This window comes from Pteropus alecto, unplaced genomic scaffold, assembly GCF_000325575.1.
Source record: "Pteropus alecto unplaced genomic scaffold, ASM32557v1 scaffold50, whole genome shotgun sequence".
Classification (NCBI taxonomy): domain Eukaryota; kingdom Metazoa; phylum Chordata; class Mammalia; order Chiroptera; family Pteropodidae; genus Pteropus; species Pteropus alecto.
In genome coordinates, this window is record NW_006431918.1 from 9,632,337 (window position 1) to 9,659,081 (window position 26,745).

Genomic DNA, 26,745 nt, shown 5'->3' on the forward strand with positions numbered 1-26,745 from the left:
TTTTCTTTTTAAAGCTCTTTAGCCTTTTTTTTTTTTCTTTTTAATGTTATTTTTATTTTTCTCAAGTAAATCACCAGTCAGCATTTGGTAGCTACTTCTTCATCAGAAGTCCCCTAAAAATGATACTTTACGTTAATGTATTTTCATTTTTCTTGCCAGCCATAAATTAGCCTTCCAAAGGGCTGTTTTAGCTTTTAGCCCACTGATGTTACTAGTTTTGTGCCTTACGAAGCCATAATTTTAAGTCTCTTTGATAAGCTGTACATTTCCATATTATAGATATTTGAGGCAGAGTGCTTGAAACTCAAAGCTGAAGGTAGGTTCTTTCTTTTTGGAGAGGACAAGTACCAAGACAATGATCTGAAAGTTCTGTTTTGGGGAGCTAAGAGTGGGGAAAGAGAGAAGCAGGTGGGTACAATCTCGGGAAGAAAATTGAGGGGGGAAGGAGGGACTCCGGAGGGGTTTGAGATTTGTTGTGAAAGAGAAAACAGATTTAGAAATACCACCCTAAGTGTCACCCACCTCTGCTCGTTTGCCCCCAGCTCATACCCTGGACACATGCAGACATTTGTATTTGCTGGGAGGGGCGAGGGCAGAGAAAGGGAGCCAGGGCCACCTCTCCCTGCCACACGCACGCAGTGCCCCGAGCCTCCCCATGGTTGTCCTCTCCCATGCTGTGGTCAGTGGGTTTGAAGGAATAGTCCACGTGCATCATATCATCCGAGTCGCCAGGTGGAGCTGTTCTCCATTCTGTTTGTCCTTCAGAGTAAATAACCTCCTGACCCACTTCATCGTTTTGGGTCTCAGCATTAAACTTTTTCAGGTAATTAACGGCAACACTGTTGTTGACTTTCCAGTTGTTTTATGGTTAAAGAAAAGTCCTTATCCGGCTTCAATTATTCTATAAGAAATTTGATTAAAATACTCTGGAGCTGAAAACAGATTCAACATACAACTTAAAAGAGCTTAGCTCTATTTACTTACTCTAAGGCTCACTGACCGCCCTGTTCTCAAACAGACTTTCATATCCACTAGGTCAATTATTCTCAAAATGTTTGACTTTTCTTCTTTAATAAACAAAATCTGAAGGGCCTCGTTAGGTTATTTTAAATTAGAAATAAATGGGATTCTGTGAATGAATATAAAGCAGTGAACACAATGCTGGTTTGTTTTCAACTCCCATACACACACCTTTCCGCTTCTAAATGCTCCCCTGCCCCTTAAAAGGTCCCTGGTCACTCTGGGGCATCATCCTGTGTGACTGGCCCTGCCACCTGCTCTGCCGTACCTTCCACCACAGTCCACAACTTCTGCTCACAGCTCCCTCTGGTCCAGTGATGTATGGCAGTTGCTATCAAGTCAGTCTTGCTAGTTTGAGTGACAGTCCCCTCCCCTTTTCAGGCCCAGGAAAGGTCTCTTATTTGCACCAGGCATTAGAAGGCCAAGGGGGAACCACCTATATTTCTAAGTGTATGACTCTCTTATCGCTGCTATAACAAAGGACCATAAGCTTAAAACCACACAAATTTATTATATTACAGTTCTGGAGGTCAGAGGTCCTAAATGGGTCTCACTGAGCTAAAAGCAATGTGTCAGCAAGTCATGCTCCTTAGTCAAGGCTAAAGGAGAGGATTCATTTCCTTGCCTTTCTAGCTTCTGGAGGTCTGCCTACATTCCTTGGCTATTGGTCTCTTCCCATCTTCAAAGTCAGATTAAATGCATCATTCCTACCTCTGCTTTTTTTGTCACATCTCCAGCTTTGCCTAGCCTGCCTCCATCTTTTACCTGCAAGGACCCTTGTGATTACAGTGGACCACACTGGAACAAATCAGGATAATTACCTTATCTTAAAATCCTTAATTACATCGGCAGCTTTCCTTTTGCCCTGTAAGGTAACATGTTCACAGGTTCCGGGGATTAGGGACATCTTCAGGGCACCATTATTTTGCCCATCACACTATGTAATGACCTGTGTTCAACAAAACGTATTGACACTCTAGGATTTTTTAATTTACCCCTCTCTATACTCAACTACCTCATCCCTCTCTCTTCATACTCCCTGACACCACCCCTCCACTCTGGGCTCTTGTTCACAGCCTTCCAGTTGTAGCTTTGTCCACACAGTTCTTTAACGGCCTGCATATTTCTGCCCTATGCTGAGCTCTATGATTATTCCAGACCTGCCTCAAAAACCTCATCATCCATACAGTAAGTATACCCCTCACACGTCAGTCCTAACACAGTGGGAAGAGCTCTCGTTCCCTTTTAGACAGTTCTAAGATGTTACGCATGTGTATAATTTATTAAGACTTCTCCTGTAGAGCTTTTTATGACTTCCTTAGATGAAGTTAATTAGTACCTCCTCTGTGCTTCCCAAGCCTGTATTGTAGCACTTACCAGATTTTATTATAATTATTTGTTTATAGATATTTCTTGACAAATAGCCTTTGAATTTCTCAGAAACAGAGTTGTCCTTTTGTCTTTATATCCAGGGCACTTAAAACAAGTAGTTGCTTAATAAATGCTTACTAAATGAATGAATGCATGCACAGACATGCAGTTAAACCTTGCTCATACATTATTAAGCTTGAATTTAGCAAAAAAATTCTGATTAATTATGTAGTTATTAAAGGCATAATGGACTTCACTTTAAAAGCAGTCCTATACCATAGAGTCCAAGGATGATCTTTTTTTTAAGTTCTCATATAAATATTATTTTTCCATCTCTGCACCAGGAAGTTTCCAAAAAAAAAAAAAAGAAATCTTGATCTTAATATTGACTTATATAGTATAATTTGGCAACCTCTTAAGGGATAATATAACGCAGAAAAGGTTTTTCATATCTTTTCATTCCTTGGTGGGGAATTGGGAATTTTAAGTGATGTTTTAACTTCTTGATTATGTTTATTTAACAACATTTTTGTCACCATCATGGGAGAATGGCATTTTGAGATAGATGTTGGTGCTATTAAAGTGGGGGTTTCTAGCCCTGGTCTGATGGTTTGCAGTGAAGCATTAAGTTCAAGGTCAAGGGCAGTTAGGATGCATTGACCTAGAGTAAAAGGACTGGAGGAATGAATCTCTGAAATAAATAAGAGGCATGTAAAGAAAAAGAAACGAGCAAGGCAAACCCAAGAGGAGTAGGTTAAAATGAAGATTTGTTTGAAGAACTGAGTGGACTAAATCCCAAGGATTATAAATGAAACCAGGGTAATCCATGGTCTCCAGAATAGTTGTAACCCAAGGTCAGAGTCAGGAATGTGTACTGATTTCAGGTGGAAGAAGAACCTGTCTTCTCAAGAACTTCACCAAGATTGATACAAATCCTCAACCCGTTTTGGTAGCCCATTGAGTCAAATGGAAATAAGCAGTTCTGCGTTCGTGACCACAAACACAAAGTGCTCCACTTTTGAGAAACAGAGAAGCCTATCAGATGAACAAGGAGAATGTTTTTAGGGAGGATCTGTAGGACTTTCATCCATGACAGAAAAAAGTATTCCTACATAACTGGACGGTGTGAAACTACACTCATGGTTGAAGTAACTCTCTGCAGGTTATATCTGGAAATTCCTTCACGTGGTAGTCATGTTTAATTGTACACTGAAATTGGCTAGGCGCAGGGCTACCATTCATGGGACGGGGAAGAAGGTGCGACTTTCAAAGATGAGAAACAGGCTATAAACCTAGGGGTGTGGACCTTTTTAGGTGCCAGCAGAAAGTTGACCGTGGAAAACAGTGCCAGCCACACAGCTGAAGGAAGATTAAGTTTGAGGAAGGCCCTGTTTCATCACAGGAACAAATATTATTTTTAATAGATGGTCAGTAAGGAAGCCTATTGTGTGAAGCCCAGCTTGAATTTTAATGTGAGAATGTTGAAATCAGTCAGTCATCACTCTATTTTTTTTTTTTTTTTATGAGTGTAATAACATACAGGATATGCACTTGTCCATCAGTACATACACCCTTTGGGTGTGGTAGGGTGCTTGGCCATGCCTCGTGAATTGTAAAGCTGACATGATTACACTAAACTGTGGGACCTTCTCTAGTATGTGGCATGTGTGTGCCTGTGGTACTTGTAAATTATGTTTGTAGTTAAGTGTGGCACTGATGAGATTTGGATTTCAAGGAAACTAAATGTAAATTCTAAATATATGCAGGTTCTAATTTTTTATAACACTAATGATATACGTAAGGAATTTTATGTAGATTTCACCTATCTATAAAGCATAAGGGGAAAACTTCAGTGCGTCATCTAAAGGGAGAGGCCAGCTTTCAGCTCCAGTCATTTGTTGTCAGTAGGGAAAACAGGCGGATATTGCCAGATTTTAAGATCTCTCTTCAAGATATCAGAAATACAAATTTTTTTGTGTGAAATATGCCAAATTCTGAGAGATCAAAATGAAGTTTTTCAATTATGTTTAATTTACTTTCTAGTTTATGATTTCTGCTATCAAAGAAACTAGGAGCATAATGAATTAGCAAGCTTCTTATTTCAGTTCTCATTTGATTGTTTTTTATACAAGTCTAGGGATTTAATTATCTTTCTAGTTTACCATTCTAGTTTTTTTCAACTTCCTTAGTGGAGACCAATGGTTCTCAATCAGAGGAATTTATACTCCCAGAGGGGGACGTTTGGCAAAGTCTGGAAATATTTTTGGTTGTCACAACTTGCAGTGGGGGCATGCTCCTGGCATCTAGGGATTATGGAGCCAGGGATGATGCTAAATAGTCCACATTGCACAGGACAGAACCCAACAACAAAGAAGTATCCAGCCCCAAATGTCAGTAGTGATGAGGTCGTAAAACTCTGCTATAGAACAGGTTTTTATCCCTATCACCCCTTCCCCTCTTTTTCCCACCCTTCCTGTCTTCTTTTCTTACAACCTTTTTCCAGGTTCTCACTGTTTCTCTTTCTGTCATCTCATTCAAAATTTAGGTTGGTATGTCTTAATTTCAAAATGCAGAAGAAAAATCACATGAGAGTTTGTTAAAATGAGTGCTTCCAGCCCCCACTTGTAGATATTCTGGCATGTAGATCTGGAATGGCCCAAGATTTGCCATCTTAAGAAAGTCCCCAGATGATTCTAAAGGAAGACCATGCATGGACCACACAAAGAAAAGTACTAAGATAAATCTGTTTTTATAATCTCTGGCTCTATGCTTTTCTTCTTCTTTTAGATCCTTTATTATTTGAACTTCTTTGTTATAGGGTTACTTTTATTAAGCCCTTAACTTATAGATAGCTTTTAATAATTATACTTTGGGAAATAAGCAAATTAAAATATATTTATGGATAAAGAGTTGAAATTATATTTAATCATATTTGATTCTTATAAGTTGCCCAAGTAGCTGGATAATATATCTTATAGAGTTTTTTCTGAAAATTTCTAGTCTCTTTTCCCCATTTTTTTGGTAATACACCATATGTCTCCCCCATAAGAAGATGGTTGATACTGGGTCCCTGAAAATACAAGATTAAAAATTTGTGTTTGAACATATGAGCCAAGTATAAAAAAAATTTTAAAAAATCATGAACTGTAACAGCTGAAAACATTGGAAATAATTTATGTGATTTCTTAAACTAATCCATACAAAATGTTACAAAACTCCCCGGAGGTGGTAGTTTATGCCACGTTCTTGTTCCATAAAGGCAAAATGGTGAGGGCAGTTGTAGGTACGTAGGAACTGTTCTTCCAAATGCTGCTTATTACTTAGGGAAACTGCAGGTACTTGCCTTCAGGGGCTTCAACTCGTGTCAGACATTCCACGTGTTATAATGTATTGAATTGAAATCACAGAGCTTTGATAGTCAGATCTACAACAGTTATTCAAAGTCTTCTTGAAATTCATAATTAGAATGATACATGGCATTTATTGGGCCATTTATCAAGTCTAATCAACTAGTGTGTCATTATCAAAATGTAGATGTCCTTTCACTCAGGACAACTCACAATCATACAAACACTGTCAGTCTGCTAACCAGCTTGCCACCGAGAGTCATGGGTAACTTTGTCATCCAGCTTCGATCACTTCTTATGATAATCCTAAAACAGGATTTTTATTTGTTTGTTTATTTCTTGAAAAAGCTGGAGTTCCATTTGGATGGCATAGTGTTTACACCAAATTAAACAGATGTTAAAGTGGTCGTCAGTCTTTAGCCTCTCCCTCATAATTTTCATCAAATGCCTTCCAGTCTAGATAAATACAAATAAATGTATCATCGAGCAAATGTGTTTTCACACGTTTTTCTAAGCCCCATCCTGTATAAAAATTCTGGTGTTGACACTGTTAACAGGCCACTGAACTTGAAACGATGAGGCAGTGTGTATACCTCTCCTGCCATTTGGAATCTTGGGCAAGACAATTCATCTTTCTGGAACTTTATTTCCTCTGATTTAAAGTGAGGAGATTAAGCTGGCTGTTTTGTGATGTCCCTTCTTGTTCTAGAAGGCCGATTCTGTTAGGGTACCCACAATTTGGGTGTGAAAGTGTTGAATCGATGACAGTCATCTGGACGGGACTGCTTTTTTCTGCATTCCTACCCATTCCCCAAGGATGGCCCAGGGTCAAGGGCAAAGACATTTCCCATCATTCCACCCACAAAAGGAACTCATGCTGACACTGATGCATCAAATTTGGTGATACTAATTGGGCCCAAGGACGGGGGATGTAGAGTGCCTCTTTCGTGGATTTTATCTCTGGAATGTGGTTTTTCTATGAAAATAAAGAGGTAAAAAGCTGCTTTCTTTTTAGCTTTTCTCTTTGTCATCTCTCTTTAGACTCTCCAAGGTTAGAAGTGACAGGGCTGTCTGCTTTCCTCCTGTACTTGGCCTGATGCTACTTGAATGATGCCTGACTTACCTTTGTTTTCAGACTAAGGCTCGGTTGAGCCTCAGCTACAGTTGTTTACTATGTAGACTAGCCTGGCTCATTAGGGTTGAAGTGAAACCTAACATACTTTCTCTCTGTTTCCCTTAAAAGCTTTGTTAGAGAATGGTAGCTGTAGTCATCACACTAAGAAATCTGATCAGCTATACAAGGTCAGAAAAACATTCATTCATTTGTTTGCACTTTTCTTTCCCTTTGTTCAGTAAGCGCTTATTTAATGCCTACTTTGTGTCATGCAGTAAAATGCTTAGACGAGTTCTAAGCATGACAGTCCAGAAACCAAACAAATACAGAGTACATCATTATTTTGTGCATGGTCTCATAATCTTTATTCTCTATGATCACATTTGTAAAAGGAGAATATTTGACTCTAAAAGGGAATTTCTAATCCTAATTATAGGCCCAAAGAAAACATCATTAAAGGACAGAATTCTCTATAGGGAAGGTTATAGGCTAGTATTATCCCTATTCAATTATGAGGTTAAAAGTAATGATGGGGTTAAAAATTGTGTTTTACATGGTATGTGACTTAGAACCGCATTGTCCAATTGAAAATCATAGCATGAAAGTGGCTTAAAGCCAAGGCAATAGTGAAGAATTGATTCCTAGTCAAGACCTCTGCTCTGGGGTGACAGCTGTGGGCCACCCTATGACACCAAAAGAGACTTGTTGTAACATCAAAGGCACCATCCATTATTCAGAGCTACACATAGGAGTGTTGGAAGCACAGCATGCAAGCAGACTTTGTTTTAAATGAAGGAAACCTATGTCAGAACATAAACAGAATGCTAGTAGGAAAATGGCAAGCACTTTGTGAAATGAAACAAATAATTTTTGTTTAAAATCTCCTTATTGTAAACGTGATGTTGCTTTAAAAATTATTAACAGTGTCTTAAATGTGAATTGAGGAATTTTTCCCAAAGAAGAACTCTCAAAAATGGCCCGGTTATCCATCCTGAACCACCTCGGCAGCCTCCAGAAGGCATCCCCAGGGCAGCTCACGTGTTCCCAACTCAGTCTATGTTTCAGTCTCATATGTGAGAGGAAAATGCAAATTATAGGGAATCACTGTAAATTTAAAAGGCACTTAATGTTTTCTTATGCTAAAAGTTTCTTTTTAATGCTTTAGCATCGTATTTATTATGAACTAAAATTCTCTCTCGGACTTTTTTCCCTAAAATATATAGCTAAATGATATAAATTTGAAGAATACTTTTGAAACTTAAGTGGAAAGCATATTCTTCTAAAGATGCTTTTATTCAGTCTGCTGTGTTGAACTAGGTTTTGAGAGTCACCAAAGCTCTGGAATTTACACTGTGGCTGAAAACCAAATGAAAAAATAGCAGTTTGTCTTCTCGCCAAAGCTGAGAGGTCAGGCATGTGTCTGCCCTGGTGTGGCTCTGCTCAGCACCAAACAGCTAAGACGGCTCCGCCTCAGCAGTGACCTGAGACCTGCCAACGCAAGACATCATCAGAGTGCCTCAAGATGTCCCAGTATTAACCCTGTGTACAAAGGAAAACTGGAATGAAAACACAAGAGGCAAATGCAGGAGAATCACTTATTCAAAAAAAAAAAAAAAAAAGCCATTTGGTTTGGCTCAGCTTTGTCTGGGAGTTTCCAGACCAATTCAGCCTGTATCCTAAAGAGATCTCAGCCCAGAAAAATATTTTTTTTTTCAAGTGCATACATCATTGACTACTATTAATTCTTAATTTAGGCTCATCCTGATACTGTCAGTGAAATAAAATGTGGATAATTTTTTTTACATAAAGTAAAAAGAAGTAAAAAGTAATATTTATTTAAAATGTATAAAAGCTATAAACATTGACTTTTGTTTTTTCTTCAGGCCTATTTAATTACCCTCCTCCCCCACAACTTGGGTGGCATCCTGTTAACTCATTAACATATACTTATTTGTCCTTTTTCATATTAGCTTTAGCTTCTGACATGAAGATTCTTTAAAATTCTGCTTGGCTTTTTTGTCTTCCATTTGTAAAATATTCTTTTATATTAGAGTGTTTGGAAATACTGAATATTTTTTGTGGTATACTCACTATGAAAAATGTTCTTATATCAATTCATGGGATTATTATTTTATATTTGGATATCTGGCTCACCCATTCTTACTAAGCAAAAATTTTAATAATTTTAAACATTCAGTTAAAAATCTCAACATCAGTAGTCTCAGGTAAAACCTAGTCAGTTTACTTTTCATGTAAATAATGTAAAGCATTACTCATAATTTGACTTCATATCAAATATGCTGTTAAATAATAGTTTTAAAAAATAATTAAAACTATCATGATGAACTTCTAAGTATGTATTTTACAGGAAGACTAGCAAGCTAAGAGGTATGCAATATTTTTAAGAAAATTGGTATTAGAGATGAAACTACTAGTCTGTATATTTTTCCATTTCACATCATAGTTTTTATTTCTTATGTACACAAATACAAATCATAAAAAAAATCTGAGATTGAATTTAGGCAACTTTCTTAGTTGCTTTAGAGTTCTCAGACACATCTAAGTTGTAAGGTCACTGGATATACAATTATTTTTTTCAGTTATTGGGATAACATCAGTTAATAACAAAGTTTCAAATGTACAATTCCATAACATCATCTGTGTATTGCATTGTGTGCTCACCACCCAGTCTAGCTCCTTCCGTCACCATAAATTTGAGCCCCTTTACCCTCTTCAGCCTCTCTGCACCCGCTTCCCCTTTGGTAACCACCACACTATTGTCTGTGTCTATGAGTTGGCTTCTTCATTTTGTTGGTTCATTTGTTGCTTTCTGTTTTATATCCAACATATGAGTGAAATCAAATGGTTCTTGTCCTTTTCTGTCTGACTTATTTCACTTAGCATGATATTCTCAAGATTCATCCATGTCGTTGCAAATGGCAGTATTTCATCCTTTCTTATGGCTGAATAATATTCTATTGTATATATGTACCACAGCTTCTTTATCTAATCTTCCATCTAAGGACATGTAGGTTGTTTTCATGTCTTAGCTACTGTGAATATGCTGCTATGAACATAGGGGTACATATATCTTTACAAATAAAGATTTCCAAATTTTTAGAATAGATACCCAGAAGAAGGATTGCTGGTTATATAATAACACTATTCTTTTTTTTTTTTTTTTAATAGACCAAGATGTGGAAACCATTGCAGTAGAGTAGCAGCAAATGCTAAGAGGGAAAAACAGAATAATTGAAATATGCCTAAAAAGTGATGTGCAAACATATGTTCATGCAGTATATTTCAAATGTTCTTTGAGAGCTTACTTAAGGAATCTAATGCATTTTTTAAAGAAAAACGCCATTACTTTTTAATATGTCTCAGGTAGACTCTTGTTTTAAGATATATAATATTGCTTGAGGTTGGTCCTGCTTCGCTGATGTACCGGTTGGAGGAGGCGTGCATGGGGCCCTTTCTGCCCAGCGTGTGTTCTAGTGTCTGGCCAGCAAGCTAGAGCCTGGTGAACCTGCTGAAGATCACACTCTGACTTGGGACGGCACAGTAAATTACCCAGGGTTCTGTGGGCTAGTTCCAGGTCACTGCCTTTTGCCTCTTTCTCATGCCTCATTCACCCCTTGACCTTGTTAGAACAGTAATATTTCTTATAAAACATTCTTAATGAGACTATTTACCTTGTATACCCAATAAGATCATGCTTCATGTAATAAATTCCCTACTCAGACATTTGCCAAGAAGGCAGCCCTTGCAGCAGTTAAAGAATTAACTTTTTAATTGAGGGAGGGACCTTTGCTGGGTGGCCACAGCTATTGCTATTTTTCATATTTTAAATATAAAACTAGGTGAAGGTTTTTTTTCTCGTTTATTTGTGGGTTTTTTTTTCCCCCCGCATACACACATAGCTTAATTATTCCCAAAGAATAAGAATTTATAACACAGATAATCTGTACAGTTGACCCTTGAATAATGTAGGTTTATGGGTGCTGACCCCCTGCGCAGTTGAAAGTTCACATAAAACTTTTGACTCCCCCAAAAGTTAATTACTAATAGTCTACTGTTGACCAGAAAGCCTTACCAATAACATAGTCAATTAACATATGTTTGAATGTTATATGTATTATATGCTACTATTCTCACAATAAAGTAAACTTAGGGAAAAGAAAATGTTATTAAGAAAATCATAAGGAAGAGAAATACATTTATACTGTTTATTGGGAAAAAAATTTGCATGTAAGTGGACCCACACAGTTCAAACCCATGTTGTTCAAGGGTCAGCTATATTTTCTAAAGAATGCTCATTTGATTTTAAAAATACATTTGTCTGAAGAACTCCAATCAGTTGCAGCAGAGCTCAGGAACTTTATTTTTAGTCAGAAGTAGCAAGTTTTTCCTTTAATAGAGTCTATTTTTTATATAGGCTGACTAGTTTGATTTCTGCCTCCTTTGGGTTCTCCTCCTATCAGAATGAAGGAGTCATAACAAGGAGCAAGAACAAAAGGCTTGTTTTATCGGATGCAGCAGCAGCCCAGCCTGAGTCCGCAGAAGTTGATTGTTCTGCCCTGGGATTTAGGAGAGAAAGCATTTTGTATATTGGTGCAGGTTGTTTTATGCCTCCTATTAAAAAGACTAATTCTTCAGTAGAGGTGATCGGATGGTAACCTGGCTGATGATTTAGAAGTCATTTGAGCTCCAGGTCTTTTTCATGCCCCTATGACCTCCCGATTTGATGTCATCTGCAAATGTAGCAGGGTTTCTGTCTTCTGTTTTTCAATATCATTTCAGTAAATCACCTTCTTCTAACTCTAACTACCACAGTAACTGTCACTACCATCCTTGGGACCCTGTACAGTGGTGATAACAATAGTATCAGCTTCTCTGGGCACTTAAGAGGATTAAATGGGATGGTATTTTTAAAAGATGCTGCCCGAGCACCTGACATACAGATTCTCAATTAAGGATAGCTCTTTCCTATTGCTATTTTCCCCACTAATAAAATTATACAATCTCAGGATTAGAAGAAACCAAAGAGCCCATTTTAAATACAGAACTGAGCAAACAATCCTGTACCTTGTAGTGGTGAAACTATTTATAAAAAAGGGGGAGGGACGCCTGCTGGGAGATGGATGGGGTGGAAGGAAGCATAGAGGACTGTAGGTGTTTTTTTCCATGGTGCTGGACGTTCTTCCAAGCATGCAATCTGAGATCACAGTATTTGCCCTTTGAGCATATTTTGGAAAATAGTTCTAAAATTGTCTCTTACCACATTAATAAGTATAAGGGATTTATTCCTGTTTTCAGACAAATAAGAACCAGAGATGTTTCTTTCAGACAAATGAAAGGCTGGACCGTACGTCCTTATTGGAGTTATCATTCCGTTTTAGGGCCACTGGATCTCGGTAACTCATTTAATCCTGTCCGTCTGTGTTATGGCAGGACTGTAACTCATTTAATCCTGTCCGTCTGTGTTATGGCAGGACTGTACTCAGGCAAGTGAGATACCTGTCCATCTATACTTCAGAGTTTTTAGAAAAGAAATTACATGTTCTTGTTAGAAATGCATTGCAGCCTCTCTCTATAACTCATTCCAGAACACTTGGAGGGAATTCTCTCAGTGTCTGAAAAATCCCCTTTTCTGCCTTTTTAAATATTTTGTATCTTATCTTGACTTCAATGAAGATAGAATGTAGATGCCCACCATGATTTGGCAAATGTCTTATTAAGGTTTTGAAATTACTGTTTGGTTTCTCATGTCTCTCACCTTCCCGTCTAGAATAAGTTGGTCCCAGTCTTTCTCCACTTTTTTCTTCCATAAGCAGATTTGTCCAGAGCTTTGTGAGTGGAGGGTTTGTCATCTGTTGTTCTCTTCTGAGACTTCCCAGAGGTTATATCAGCACAAAAATGGCAAGGCCCAGATGGGAGGTGTCCATCTAATAAAGCCACTGTCCACCCCACCTGGCCATAAGGCCCCAGCCACCTCACTGCTCCACCCCTGCGTGCAGCTCTCAGAAATGGTGCCAGGAGGACCTCTGGGGTTACAGTGCAGGCTCAGCCCTCTGCCACTCAGTCCAGTGACAGTTTCTCTTGACTCAATACAAACCTAGCTAAGGTTTCAGTGGAAGAAACCTCTGGAATGTTTCTCCATCTCCCAGAGGCTATCACCGAGAGGCCGTTTCTCTGGCATCCTGTTTCCTCTTCTTCTGAGATTCTTGCTTGGTTCAGTGCCGCCCCAGCCTGGCCAGAGCTCAGGGACAGGCTGCCTCGCCTTTAAAACTCTGGCCCAAGATGGAACCCTCCACACACACATCTTCATGTGTACACACATGCCTGAGTCTGACTGGCATTAAAAGAAAAAAAAAGGGAAGAAAAGGTATTGCTGAATATTAGAGGAGAAACAAAACAATATAATTATGGAAAACATAAGTGCCATGAAAACAATCCTGTTAATCATCTGGCCCCAGAAGTGCCTCGCAGGCAGATGCTGGCTTGGCCCCTTTCTGACTGCTTGTGTCTCTCAGGGAAGGTATCACTGCGTCATTGGAGGTTGTCTGCCAGAACCTCATTACTGTCTCTGCAAAATCGGTGGACCCCTATTCCTGTTGCCTCAGAGTCCGTTGAGTATCTTGGCTCAGAATTGGCTGCAGGTCTGGGGGTCTCTCCTCTCGGGGGTGAGGGGAGCAGTGGTGATTAACTTTAGGTGGATCCTACCCAGGAAAGTGGCCCTGTCCACATGGGCCCTCAGTTTAATCTGAATCACAACAAAATCAAAACAGGGCATGGTGGGAATTAATACTATGGGTACAGGAAAATGCGAGCACCCATAGGAAGATAAAACACCTTCTTGCTGCCATTGTTTGACTCCCTGAACACGTTGTCAGTACCACTGACCTGGAACATAGCGTAGCCTGCTTTATAAACCGAATTACGTTCTTCGGTATTGATCCAACTTTCCTGAGATTGTAATCTCTTGTCCAGGCTTTGAGCTTGTTATTCAACATTGCAATGTTCACAAAAGCATGGCACTTACACAATCGGTGGATATCAGTTATTCGTTAAGTAAAAGATAAACATTCTACAACGATAGCAAAAAAAAGTATATTTATTATAGATATAAAAATATCGATGGATATCTATACACATTAAAATTTAATATGAATATTCACTACCTTGGAATGTTTATTAAGGTTATGATTGACAAATAAAATATTGTATATATGTAAGGTGCACAACATGGTATGATATAAGTATACCTGTGTAATGATTACCACCATGAAGCCTAATAATGATCCATCATCTCACCTAGTTATCACTGTGTGTGTTTGTGGTGTGGAATGTCCTTTAAGGTAGTCAAAGTTTGTGTTTGAGTTTGCCTTATCATGTTTCCTATGCTAATAAAATCAATAATGCCTGTTAATTTAAGTAGATTAATGTAAAAATGTTTACAGATACTTTTTAAAACACCGTTTTCAACTTCCATAACCACTGGAAGAGTATTTATAAACAATTGAAATGCTACTTCCTGATTATCTATTGAGAAGCTAATTATTTATTCATAAAGCGACACACCCCTGGACCCGGTTCTTTTGTGTGTATTGCCTTGAGAACCATAGATGCTTTTTTTCCATTAGTACAAATTAGAGAGGTTTTGCTGTGAAACCAATTAAATTTGTAGAAAGATGACATTCTTTCCTTTGGTTTCATGACAAAAATACTTGATCAACGTCCCCTTGAAGCTCAGAGAACTTTTCCTCTGGCAGTAGAAAGGCAAAGAGAAATGATGCAAATGAAGAGGAAAAGGAAAATAGGAAAGTGGGATCTGGGCGAGGGTGGCAAGAGAAATGGTCTGTGAACGAGAGAGACCGGGGGTGGATGCTGTTATTGTCCTGTGGGTTTCAACCAGTAATTACATTTGGCCTTTGAACAGAAAAATACATGTTTTCATATAACCTCAGTATATCCTCTCTATAATAATTACAGCCAAGACCTAAAATTTCAAGACATGGCATGAAGCATTTCTAAAATGACAGAATTCTCACTTTAAATTTTTCCAGTGAAATGTTGCGATTGAAAACATTCTACATCAGTCTTTTATTCTACTCCAGAATTTTTAAAAAGCTGTCCTGATTACCCATTTCTAAGACTAAATCTTTAATTGAACACACTTGAGAAAGATAGTGATAAAACTACCATGAAAACCCTGTGTATCTCATTATTTTACTGGGAGATGCCAGAATGATATAATTCCTACCAAGGCATCATTCTGCCACACAGTAGTTTGCCAAAAGGGTAAGTAACCGGTCAGATCAGTCTCAGGAGGTAGAGCAAACTAAAAAGGAAGTCGTGTCATACCATGTTTAATGCCCTTTGTGGCTCTTGAGATCCCACTGGGGATTTTTCACAATTTTTATAGGGTTCCACAGGATGATCTGTTCCCCACTTACTAGTCAGTCAGTCGATCAGTCAGAATAGGAGACAGGGCCTCCCCATTGCACAGCTCCTGGGGAACAACTCATGGAGAATCGATAGAGCTCTGTTTCCCAGCACTGCTGGGAGAAAGTGGCTGCCAAGGCGCTGCTAATAATGAAGGACTTGCACCTGCGGGCAGGCACTTAAATATGTTCTAGTTCCTGTAACATCCAGGTAGAACAAATGAGACTCCTTAAGTTTAAGTGGGACTGAGAGATATTTATTGTCATGTTGAAGCACCCTACACACACACACACGCACACACGCACTCACACTCACACAGCTGTTGCAGGCAATCGAGAAATGAAGTGTGGCTCTGGCCACCTGAGAGCATGAGTTTTCAAGCCCAGTGGCCGTTAACTACATGTTGAGTAAGGCGATAGGTAGTGAGACCCAAACTTTATATTCACTGATGCTTTGGATGATGGAAGCCTGCTCAGAAGTATCTTTAGCCAAGGTTTTCCTGTGTAATTAGAGCACATCTTAATTATACACTTGGATTTGAAGCTTGTGCTAATCTTAAAGTATAAAACACACAACTGAGATAAAGAGAAAAAGGATTAGAAGAGAGTACATGGCATAGAAGAGTGTGGGCTCTGAGCCACAGCTGGATTCAAAACCTAGACAGGTGTTCACCAGCTCTGCAACCTTGAAGTACTTCATTTCTCTGTGCTTCAGTTTCTTGACCTCTAAAATGGAAATAATGTGCCTAATCACAGGGTCAGGGTGAGCAGTGGGATGCTTAAAACATCTAAAAAGTATTTTGAACTGTGCTTTAGCTTATTGTTATTTTAGTCATGGCATTTCAAGAGGCATAACTCTTAAATTTAGTCATTTAGTCATGGCATTTTAAGAGGCATAATATTGTATTCTATTATACAATAGAAATTTTGAAAAGGAATGGTAACATTTCAGAAATTTTGTCTTAAAATCTCAGAAACTTGCCTATGTTTCCTACATGGAAGTAAATTAATACTTCATCTATGTAGTTATTAAAATTTGAAAATGAAATGAGTCCAAACACCAAGTACCCATAGGCATCAAGGAAAGTGCTGTTATAGGAATTCCTAAGACATCACCTTTCAGGAGCTTTAATTGTACAATACGGCATGTGTTACTGATATAAAATTTTTAGGTATTTTAGAAGGGCTGCTTTGAACAATATAAATATAATTAATATGTAACCTTATTCCCATGCATTTAATAGAGATACTGGATAATACACTTGGCCAAAGAATTTGCACAGTGAGAATACAATCTTGAACTATTTAAGTAAATACAGATTATTACTCAATTTTAGGTGTCCCACATATGCATAAAATCACAGCGTAAAGTTAAATGTAACTGAAATGCTAAACATAATGTTGAAAATCTGCTCAATAGGTTATGTTACAGGCCACAACCTTGTGTATAAATGCTAGAGGAACTATCAAACATTCTTCTTCATAATATTTTGTAGCATTAACCTTAAAACGGTCATGAGAATAAACACACCACTACAGACCTAAGGCCTTAAACAAATGTGAATTTTATAATTAATTTGCACACAAATATGACTTAATAAAATTTAAAAATGTCATGCTTGGCTGTTTCTAGTAAATCATATTGTAGTTATCATATGTAGTCTTAACAAAGAATGAGGACATTTTAATGAACTGCTGGACATTTTTAATATTTGCAAAATTATCGGAATAAATGGAAGTAACACTGAAGTATTATTTCAGATGTTAGTAATGATTTTTCAGTGTGTTTTTATTTTTTGTATCCATTTAGCCCTCTGAGATAGGAGAGGGAGGCACTATCATCCCCATTTTTTCAGAGGAATCAGTTAAGGCTTAGTTGATTTGACAGATTTGACAGCAGCAGTTTCAAGTACCTTATTCCCAAATGACCAGACCAGTATATGCCATTAAGGATTTATGCTCTTATAGAGTCATCAGTTAACCATCATTTTGGATTATCTAGGTGTTTAATTTTTTCCTTTTCCTTCTCTATTTTGCCTAGTTTTTGAGGCAGTCTACTGATTACATTTTCTTTAATTCGCTCACTCATTTATTCATCAGAAGCATCCTGGTTACCTTCCGTATGCTCAGCACTACTAGGTGGCACCTTGTCAGCAGCTTCCCATGAGCATTTGTGAATATGATACATCTGCTTTTCATTCGAACAATTCTAAAAATCAGATTTTTTTTTTGCCTCAATTAAATGATTTGAAATGATTGAAATTTTTAAATTGTTATCTTGTTCATCTTTTAAGCCCAACTTCAATATTTAATGGATGTTTGGCAGAAATATCTGTTGTCAGATAGTGGCTTGTCTTTTATCTGAATTGTTATTTTTGAGATGAATGTGGTAAATACTAATGGCTTTCATTGTAAACATGAATGGTTACTTTTAAAATCAAGTTAATTGGTGTGCCCTAGCCCTCCTGTGTGTTAAATTGGTTTCCTGTAAGTTCCTCACATGTGTTAGAACTAAGTAGGAGTTGTCTGGTTCTTTAAGAATTTTAAAATAAATTCTTCAATAAGATGGAAACCTTGCAACTGCTAAGTAAGTTATTGCCACAACTCTGAGCTCAGTTTGGCACTTCTGGGCTCTCTCTTCTTTTTATCCTTTCATTCACTGTCCCAGTTATCTATCCATCTACCCATCCACTCCATCCACCTGCCATCCACCCCCCGCATCCTCTCGTCTGCATTTCGGTACTCCCTTCTGCCTCCTTGTTCTTTCATTTTTCATTTTCTCTTTTAAGAGTTCTTGAAAGTGAAAGAATGGCAGTTGCTATTAAAGTTAATACTGATTCTTTGGTTTAACTAAGCTGAACACATTATTTATTTATTGACCAAAATCTGGCACTTTTAGGAGTAAACATATTGATCATCATGGTGGGAAAAGAAGCATAAACCAGGGCTGTTTTTGGTAAATCAGAATATATGATCACTTGTACATAATATGTTCTCCTAAAAATCTAAAGTGGTTCCTATGTAGTATTATGATACTTTTTAGTTCTGGGCTATATGATATGTGAATTATCTATATTCAAAACATAGAGTTGGACAGATTTTTAAAGATTGTAAATGTGTGTGTCAATGTAACTTGCACCTGAAATTTTTTGTAACAATTCCTGTACATTTACTAGTTAGCTGTTCAGCTTGGAATCATCCAGATATTTAACTTCTTGCTTTGGGTTGATTGTGCTCCCATTCATTCAGTGGGAATCTAGAAATCACTTTCTCTAGGGATCGCACTTCCCAAGCTGCCACAGGGGCTGCAAAGGGGAGGAACAGCCAGTCTTTGTGGTTCCACAGTTCACAATATAGCTGAGGACAGAGCTAGCAGCACATGGACAAAATACCCTGTATAAGCAAGCATGGCAGAGAAGCGCCCATGAAGAACTGGGAAAGGGCCCAGGGGAAGCTGATGCGTGCTGACTGAGACAGGCTAAGGTGACGAGCTCAGTCAGGCCATTCTAGCACTTGTTGGCAACTCTTTGGTAGATAATAGGTGGGGATTATTGGCTTATGTAAAATTTAGTTGAGGCGGATATAATTATTAGCATATGACATTATCCTTCCTCTGAACCTGTATCTCTATTTTGCATATACTTACTGCGTGATCTTGGATGGATTTCCTAATCTTTCTGGTCTCAGTTTCCATGTTATAAAATGAGAATCAGAATAGTACCGACTCATAAAATTGTTAAATCGGTTAATTTATATAAAATATTTTAGGATAGTGCCTGGTATTAGAGAAATATTTAAAACTTATTCTTCCTATTAGTATAACAGTCATCTTTAGAGGAAAAGTGTGCTTTAACCTACACAAATCAATATGTGATTGTAATTTACCTCATATAATTTACCTCATAATTTTAATTTGCCCTTTTCATTTATAATTTTTTTGCAGCTCGAAAGTCAAAGAAGTTGGGCAAGTTAAAAGGCATCCATGAAGAACAGTCACAGCAGCAGCAGCCCCCACCGCCGCCCCCACCCCCCCAGAGCCCCGAGGAGGGGACAACCTACATAGCACCCGCAAAAGAGCCCTCGGTCAACACGGCGCTGGTTCCTCAGCTCTCCACGATCTCAAGAGCACTCACACCTTCCCCCATTATGGTCCTTGAAAACATCGAGCCCGAAATTGTGTACGCAGGCTATGACAACTCAAAACCAGACACCGCCGAAAACCTGCTCTCCACCCTGAACATCTTAGCAGGCAAACAGATGATTCAAGTCGTGAAGTGGGCAAAGGTAATTCCAGGTAGGATGGCCTCTCCTTTCGCGGTCTGCATCCAGAACTAGACAAGCCGGGGCAGCGCATTTCACCACCTCCCACAGCGCAGTCGGAGTAGGCTTTCTCTTAAATCCTGATACCAAGTTTTTCCGTGGATAACAAATTAATCCAGTGGCGGGGGGGGGGAATCTGGTTAATGTGCTCATTTCTCCTGAGAAGTTAGAGTTAACAGTTCTAGTGTATCGTACATTTGTCATGTTGATGATTAAAATGAAAAATCTCATCCCAGAAATATGAATAAGGTGAAATACATTCTGATCATGAAGCACAAACCGAACCCGTTACTAGCAGCTCGTAACCAGTTCTAACCTAACAGTAGACCAAGTAAACCAAGACCTATCTAGTAAGTTGTGTGAGACCCTGAGAGTTCTTCCTAAAAATGTCATCTTCCCTCTAGCACCCTTTAAATTGTCCTTGAAATTCCTACTTTAGTCATTTTTTATGCTATAGTATTTTATTAAGAAGACCCCTCTTCATCTTTGGAAACATTTAGAATCACTCTCACATTGTCCCAGTTCATTAAATCCAGAGCATTTTCTGAGATGACCTATGGTCAGCCCGCAGCCATAAGAAAAAAGATTGGGGGAAGCTCTGATGACCGATTCTTTGAAGAGGAGCTTCCCCAGGTGAAACTGGAGCAGAGCATGGGAATATGTGGGGTGAGAAAGAAACAAACAAAAAAAAGGGCTGGAGGCCTAGAAAGGAAGACTGTAGGAGAGGGGAGGGCAGGTGCCGACTTCAGACCTCCGTTGAAGCCCAGTATTGTCCCAGATGATGATTGACACCTTTTCAACCACTGCAAACTTATGAAAAGTAATATCTTTCACCAAGATGGCAGAGACACAGGAATTGACAGTTATTAAATTATCCTTTATTTTGATGCTATTAATTGTGAGTACGATGAAGACATTTTACAGGTGAATACAAATTCAGCCCGACCAAGGGTTTTAGACCATCATCCACAGTGAGACTCCCTGAACTCCCCAGCTTTATGTGCCCTGGCAGTTCACCCTCTGAGAATTTAGGGCGGATCTAAAGGAATCGTTGAACAGGGCCAGGCTCTGTAAATGACTGTGGAATTGATTCGAGTCTGTTAGAGAAAGGTGGCCGTTTAGGGGTTGACTTAAGAAGCTCCTTTCTGGAATATATTTAAATGCAAAGTAGATTTCTGTGATTAATTGTTCTGTTCTTTAGGATTTAAGAACTTGCCTCTTGAGGACCAAATTACCCTAATCCAGTATTCTTGGATGTGTCTATCATCATTTGCCTTGAGCTGGAGATCGTACAAACATACGAACAGCCAGTTTCTCTATTTTGCACCAGACCTAGTCTTTAATGAGTAAGTACCTATTAATTAGCCCTCATAAAATAAACTGCAGAGTTATTCGCTATGTTTTTTTTTAATGATTTCTAAACAGATGTATATTTGTGAAAGAATCCAATGATACTAGCATTTTTAACAGCAAGAAAATCTGTCGTTTGAGAATTTTAAAAAAATTACTTTTTACCAAATTATTATGCACATGCCTGAGTATGTTTAAATCAGTATATATAGATCTCACATAATACTATGTGGGAATTATCCCAAAAGAAAGACGATCCAATTGGCTCCAAAAAGTTGACTGGTACAAAGCCATGATTAATAGAAAAAGTCTCTTTTGGTATCTACTTCAGTCAAGGAGACGATCTAATTTCTAGGAAACGTGAATGTATGAATTGCCATTTTTTCTGCGCATTCGTATAATGGTTCTTTTGTTAACAATATACAGCTGCTCAATGTGTTTTCATGACAATCATAATTACTCTTCTTTGCAATCATAAAAGAAGCCAAAATGTTATTCTGTAGTGAGACATTTTTAGTTTTATGATGCATTTTAAGAGGTTGAAAGAATCGCAATAGATTTTTCTTTGGCCATGAATTTTTTTTCCTGTGTTAAATTTACATTTTAATACTGTTTGCATTCCAGATTAGCACATTTCATTTGTTTATATCCAGCGGTGCTTCTTTGTAATTGTTGGGTCAAGAAATACATAAAATAAAAGGGAACATTTGAATTATGAAGTAACCACAGCCATATTCTAACAGATGGTTCTCTCTAGAGATATGAAAATAGGGGTTTTCTGTAGGGAAGGAAGCAGATGAGAAATAGGTTGATGACAAAAGAAACAAAAGCAATGGAAAAGATTAAAATGGACACATAATGCCAAGATACCGAATAGTACCAGTACTAGTTTACCTAAGAGTACTAGTTCACCCGAACATGGAATACCGTAAAGACAACTCTATTCTAAGATAAATCTGGATCATCAGTTGTTGCTTCTCAAGGTGACCCTTCTTTTGGCAATTAGAAAGAACAATTCTACTGCACAAATTTTCACCAAAAGCATGAACTGAGGCCAAACAACTGATGTGCACATTTTAATTCACTTGTTTTCCTCAATACCCAGTTAATTTTATTAAATAGTAAGCCTGTTTTTAAATATGGTCTATAAGCCAGAAGAGAAACATATCAAGGAAGGTCTTTGTTTTAAAGTGAAACGTGGGTAGATAAGAAGCTCTTGTTAGTGCCATCCAGTGTGTCTCTGTTTGATTTTTAACATATTGAAATAATCCATTTAATCTCATTTAGTACATATATTTTTGTCATGAAATATATATATAAGATTTTCCCTTTTATTCCTGTTTAAGTGTGCAGTTCAGTGGCATTAATTCCTCATTGTTGTGCAACCATCACCACTGTCCATCTCCAGGGCTTCTTCATCATCCCACACGGAAACCCCGAACACATGATGCAGTAATTCCTCACTCTCCCCTCCTCCAACCCCTGATAACCTTTAATCTATGAATTTGCCTAGTCTAGCTATTTCATATAAGTGGAATCATACAATAATGTGTACTTTTGTGTCTGGCTTATCTTAGCCTAATGTTGTCCGCGGTTCACCCTTATTGTAGCATGTATCAGACTTTCATTTGACGGATGAGTACTCTTCCATTGTATGTACATACAGTGGATCCTCCTTGTTTGCAGTTCTGTATTTGTGAATTGGCCTTCTGGCTACATTTGCTTGTAACCCCACACTCAATACTTGAGGCACTTTGGTGGTGGTTTGTGGGCATGCACAGAGCTGCAGTAAGTTAAAGTGGTACATTTCAGCTTAGACTCTGCCTTCCTGTCCCAACTCCCTTGTTGTAAACAAGTGCCCTTTTCCTGGTCTATTTAATGCCTTGTTTTTTGCATTGTGTGTTCCTTTTATTGGTGACTTCACTGTTTCAAATGACCCCTAAGCCCAGTGCTGAAGGCAAGAAGGCTGTGACGTGCCTTAGAGAAAAAATACAGGTGTTAGATAAGCTATCAGCCGTGAGTTCAGTGTTAGTACATCAACAATAAATATTAATAAGGCGTCTTTAAACAGAAATACGCATGAAACATGATTATGTATAGATCAGTCGATGAAAATGTTAACGTGGTTCTCGAGAACCTAACCCTGTAATTCGCTTAAGAGGAGCAGTTCAGTATCCACTAATTCAGTGTCCACTGCAACTTTATAGAACAGAAGTACCTTATATATTTTTACCAAATAAAGAGAATTGCCACATTTTGTTTATTCATTCATCTGTTGACGGACATTTGGGTCGTTTTCACCTTTGGTTATTGTGAATAATGCTGCTATAAACATTTGTGTGTAAGTATCCGTTCGAGTCCCAGCTTTCATTTCTTTTGGGTATGTACCCAGGAGCGGAACTGCGAAGGCAAATGACGATTCTTGGTTTAACTTGAGACACCACCACTCTGTTTTCCACAGCTGTCGCACCATTCCACACTGCCACACTCCCAGCAGTGTCACAAGAGTTAGGAGAGTAACAAGAGTTCCAATTTCACCACACCCTTGGTAACACTTAATTTCTGTTTGGCATTTTGTTTTTATTTTTTAATAGCTATACTAGTAGATGTGAAGTGTTGAGAGGGATGTTTGATATATAACATCATGCAAATTTAAGGTACGCAGTGTGTTGATCTGATACACTTACACAATTGTCATTGTGGCGACAGCACCTCTATCATGTCACATAACGAACATGTCTTTTTTGTGGTGGAAACAATTAAAAATCTAGTCTCTTAGCAAGTTTAGTGATTATAATACAGTATTGTCTTTATTCACTGTGCCGTGCATTAGATCTCCAGGGCGTGTCTGTTAGTTGTGAGTCGGAACCCTAAAGCAACATTTCTCCTGTTTTCCACCCCGGCCACCACCGTTTAATCTCTGTTTCTACAGGAGATTAGCCTTTAGATTCCGCGTATAAGTGGTATCTTGCAGTATTTGCTTTCTCTGTCTGACGTGTCTCTTAGTAGGTATGAAGTGGTATCTCATTGTGGTTTTGATTCACATTTCCCTGATGCTGGGAGTCTTTCCTGGGCTTACTGGCCATTTGTATGGAAATGTCCATTCAAGTCCTTTGCCCACTTTCACTTGGGCTGCTTGTCTTTCTGTTCTTGAGTTGCAGGAGTTCTTTATATATTCTGGATATCAAACCCTAATCTGATACATGATTTATATTTCTCCCATTCTGGGGTTGTCTTTCCACTCTCTTGATAGTATTCTTTCATGTACTTTTAAAATGGAAGTTCTTAATTTTAATGAAGTCCAATATATATACTTTTTCTTTTGTTGCCTATGCTTTTAGTATCATCTGTTAACTTTTAATTGTGGTAAGTATTGAAAGGAAAAGTGCTCTGAGAACAGTTGATGGGAGGTATTGATCTAGTCAGGATTGATTAAACTAGTGTCAACTAGGCGAGGGGAGTATAGGAGGAGGAAATTGATCTAGGCTGAGAGACCAGCCTGTGCAAGTCCCAGTAGCAGGAAGGAACTGAATGCAAGACATTGTAATGGTGGAGATGGAGGTAAATACAAAGATGTTGAAAGGCCAAATCAACAGGAACTGCCAGTGGTTGGATTCTGGTGGAGACTAGAGAGGAGGAAGAAGTAGGTGTCTAGGATGACTTTGAGGCCTCTGCCTTAAATATCAGGTAGGGTTTGGTGTGTCCCCCCTCTCCCACCCCCGGAATAGGGAACCAAGGTTTGGAAAAGAAGAGAGAGCATGAGGCCAGTTTTGAACATGTTAAGATACAGTTGTCTTTGATACATTATCTAAGAGGAAATATTAAATAGGCAGTTATTTATCCAAGTCCCAGCTAAAGATATAAATTTTGAACTCATTTCAGAGGAGGAAAGACAGAAGAGAGTTATGTCACAGATCTCAAGGAAAAAGAGAGCTTCAGGAAAGAAAATATGACTAACATTGTAAAACGCCATTGCAGTCCCAGTGAGACGTGAATTAGAAAGCTCTAAGCATACTCCACTCATTGTCTGCCAATACCTTGCACATTTATGTCTGCTGAGCATGTCCCTGTACTTCCTCTCAGTTAGTATCTGCACTTCATTCCCTTACACCAAAGTGAAGGAAGCAGGCATTTTGTGCGGGAGAGCGATGGATGCCATTTAGCTGAGGGTAGAACGCACTGGTGTTATCTCTCCATGTCCCCCACCAGACCTGACTGTTTGAGACCACCTCTCACCTGCACTGGCAGTTCATTTCTGGGTGTCTGCATCCCCCACCCCACCCTGGTTTCACTGGTACCTCCTCGCTGAAATCACAGACTCGGTCTTAATCATTTTTAATTTCCTGTACCTACCATTGTATCCAAGGCATGGTAGATCCTCCATAAATATTTGCTGAATAAATGAATTATTGAACAAATGAACCAGTCTATTAATGAGTCTAGAAGGGGCTTTCTAAGTTATCGTTTCTAATTATGAGGATGAAGTATATTATGAAGAAGTGTGAGGTGGGGATGCATCGATTTTACGAACAGGCATCGCTATGTTTAAAACGTGCACAAAACTGTAATAGGTGGTCATTGGTGTTTGTCCTCAGCAGTGAGACAGAGCTGAAAGTTCCCAGAGACCTTTCCCAGCACTGTGTCCTAGCGTGGTTGAGCTGGAGGAAAGGCGGGAAGTAGGGAATGATTAAGGGAAACATTCTATCCAATTTTTTATTAAACATTGGGCGAAGATATGAGTTAATACTTTAAATTAGCATAGAACTTTTCTTATTATAAATTCAAAACTTTTCAAATATGTATTAAATGATTAATTATTCAGCGTTACCTTGAAACGGCTTATCATATGTTGCTACAGATCACTGCAAGTATTCAAATTTCTTATCAATTCAGTACACATATTAAAACTCCCATTTAAGCTCGTAATGAAATTTCTTCAATTTTTTTTTTTTTTAATTTCTGAAATGAAGATTCAGTGTTACATTTTCTCTTAAGTCTCAGCCAATACTTTAGAATTAGAAGTGTGTGTGTGTGTGTATTTTTTTTAGATATTTAAGAGCAGGTTTATATTGTCTCAAGTTGTTGCCCAGTGAAAACTGTTTTTTGGGGGTGACCTTTTCCTGTCTTTGTCGTCCTGAACCTGTTGGTATTTTGATAGTGTCACTCGATGACCCCCTCTTGTGAGAGCTCTGAGCGTTAGCCTCAGCTCGTTCGTGAGGGAAGGTGAATGCAGTCCACGCCGTCCTCCGGGTACAGCGCTGGCTGGCGGTGTGACGGCAGCACCGGGAGAGAAGTGCAGGACGCAGCCCTCAGCCGTTCCAGGTCCCGTTCCACGGAGCGCTGTCCACCGATGCTGTGTCCCCAGTGGGGGCTCACTGCGCTGCCGTCGTCCAGTTGTCCTTAGCGAGGGCCTCTCCCCAGGCATCTGTGCCAGCAGGACAGCGCCCTTATGGTCCCTCTGCACCCGGCTCATGTGCGGGCTGCATGTTCCAAGGCTGCGTCCGCACTGTTCAGGTTGGGTTCAGAGCATCCTCATGGGGGCTCTGAGTGATTGGGGTCGGAATGCGGTGCGCCCCGCACTCCCCTCCAGAGGCTGGGTGATTGATATTCCTGAGCCATTAGAGGCGACTTCTGTGCCTGGACTCTTGCTCCAGCAGTCAGGGCCAGTGAGCCGTGAGGGACAGGAGTTCTGATCAGAGGGGCCGGGAAGAGGGGCCTGGGTCAGCTTTCCTGTCAGGGGCTCCATTTGTTTCCCTGCTCTGTCTCTAGCCTCTCTTTC

At 38.9% G+C, this 26,745-nt stretch overlaps 1 protein-coding gene across 1 annotated transcript in view; it reads left to right on the forward strand.

Annotated features, from left to right (window-relative positions):
- NR3C2 (nuclear receptor subfamily 3 group C member 2) overlaps positions 1-26,745 on the forward strand; it is a 308,616-nt gene that overhangs the window by 230,826 nt on the left and 51,045 nt on the right. Inside the window, exons 5-6 of the mRNA XM_006906271.3 lie at positions 19,240-19,590; positions 20,818-20,962. Coding sequence (XP_006906333.1) covers positions 19,240-19,590; positions 20,818-20,962 — 496 coding nt within the window. The remainder of the gene's footprint in view (positions 1-19,239; positions 19,591-20,817; positions 20,963-26,745) is intronic.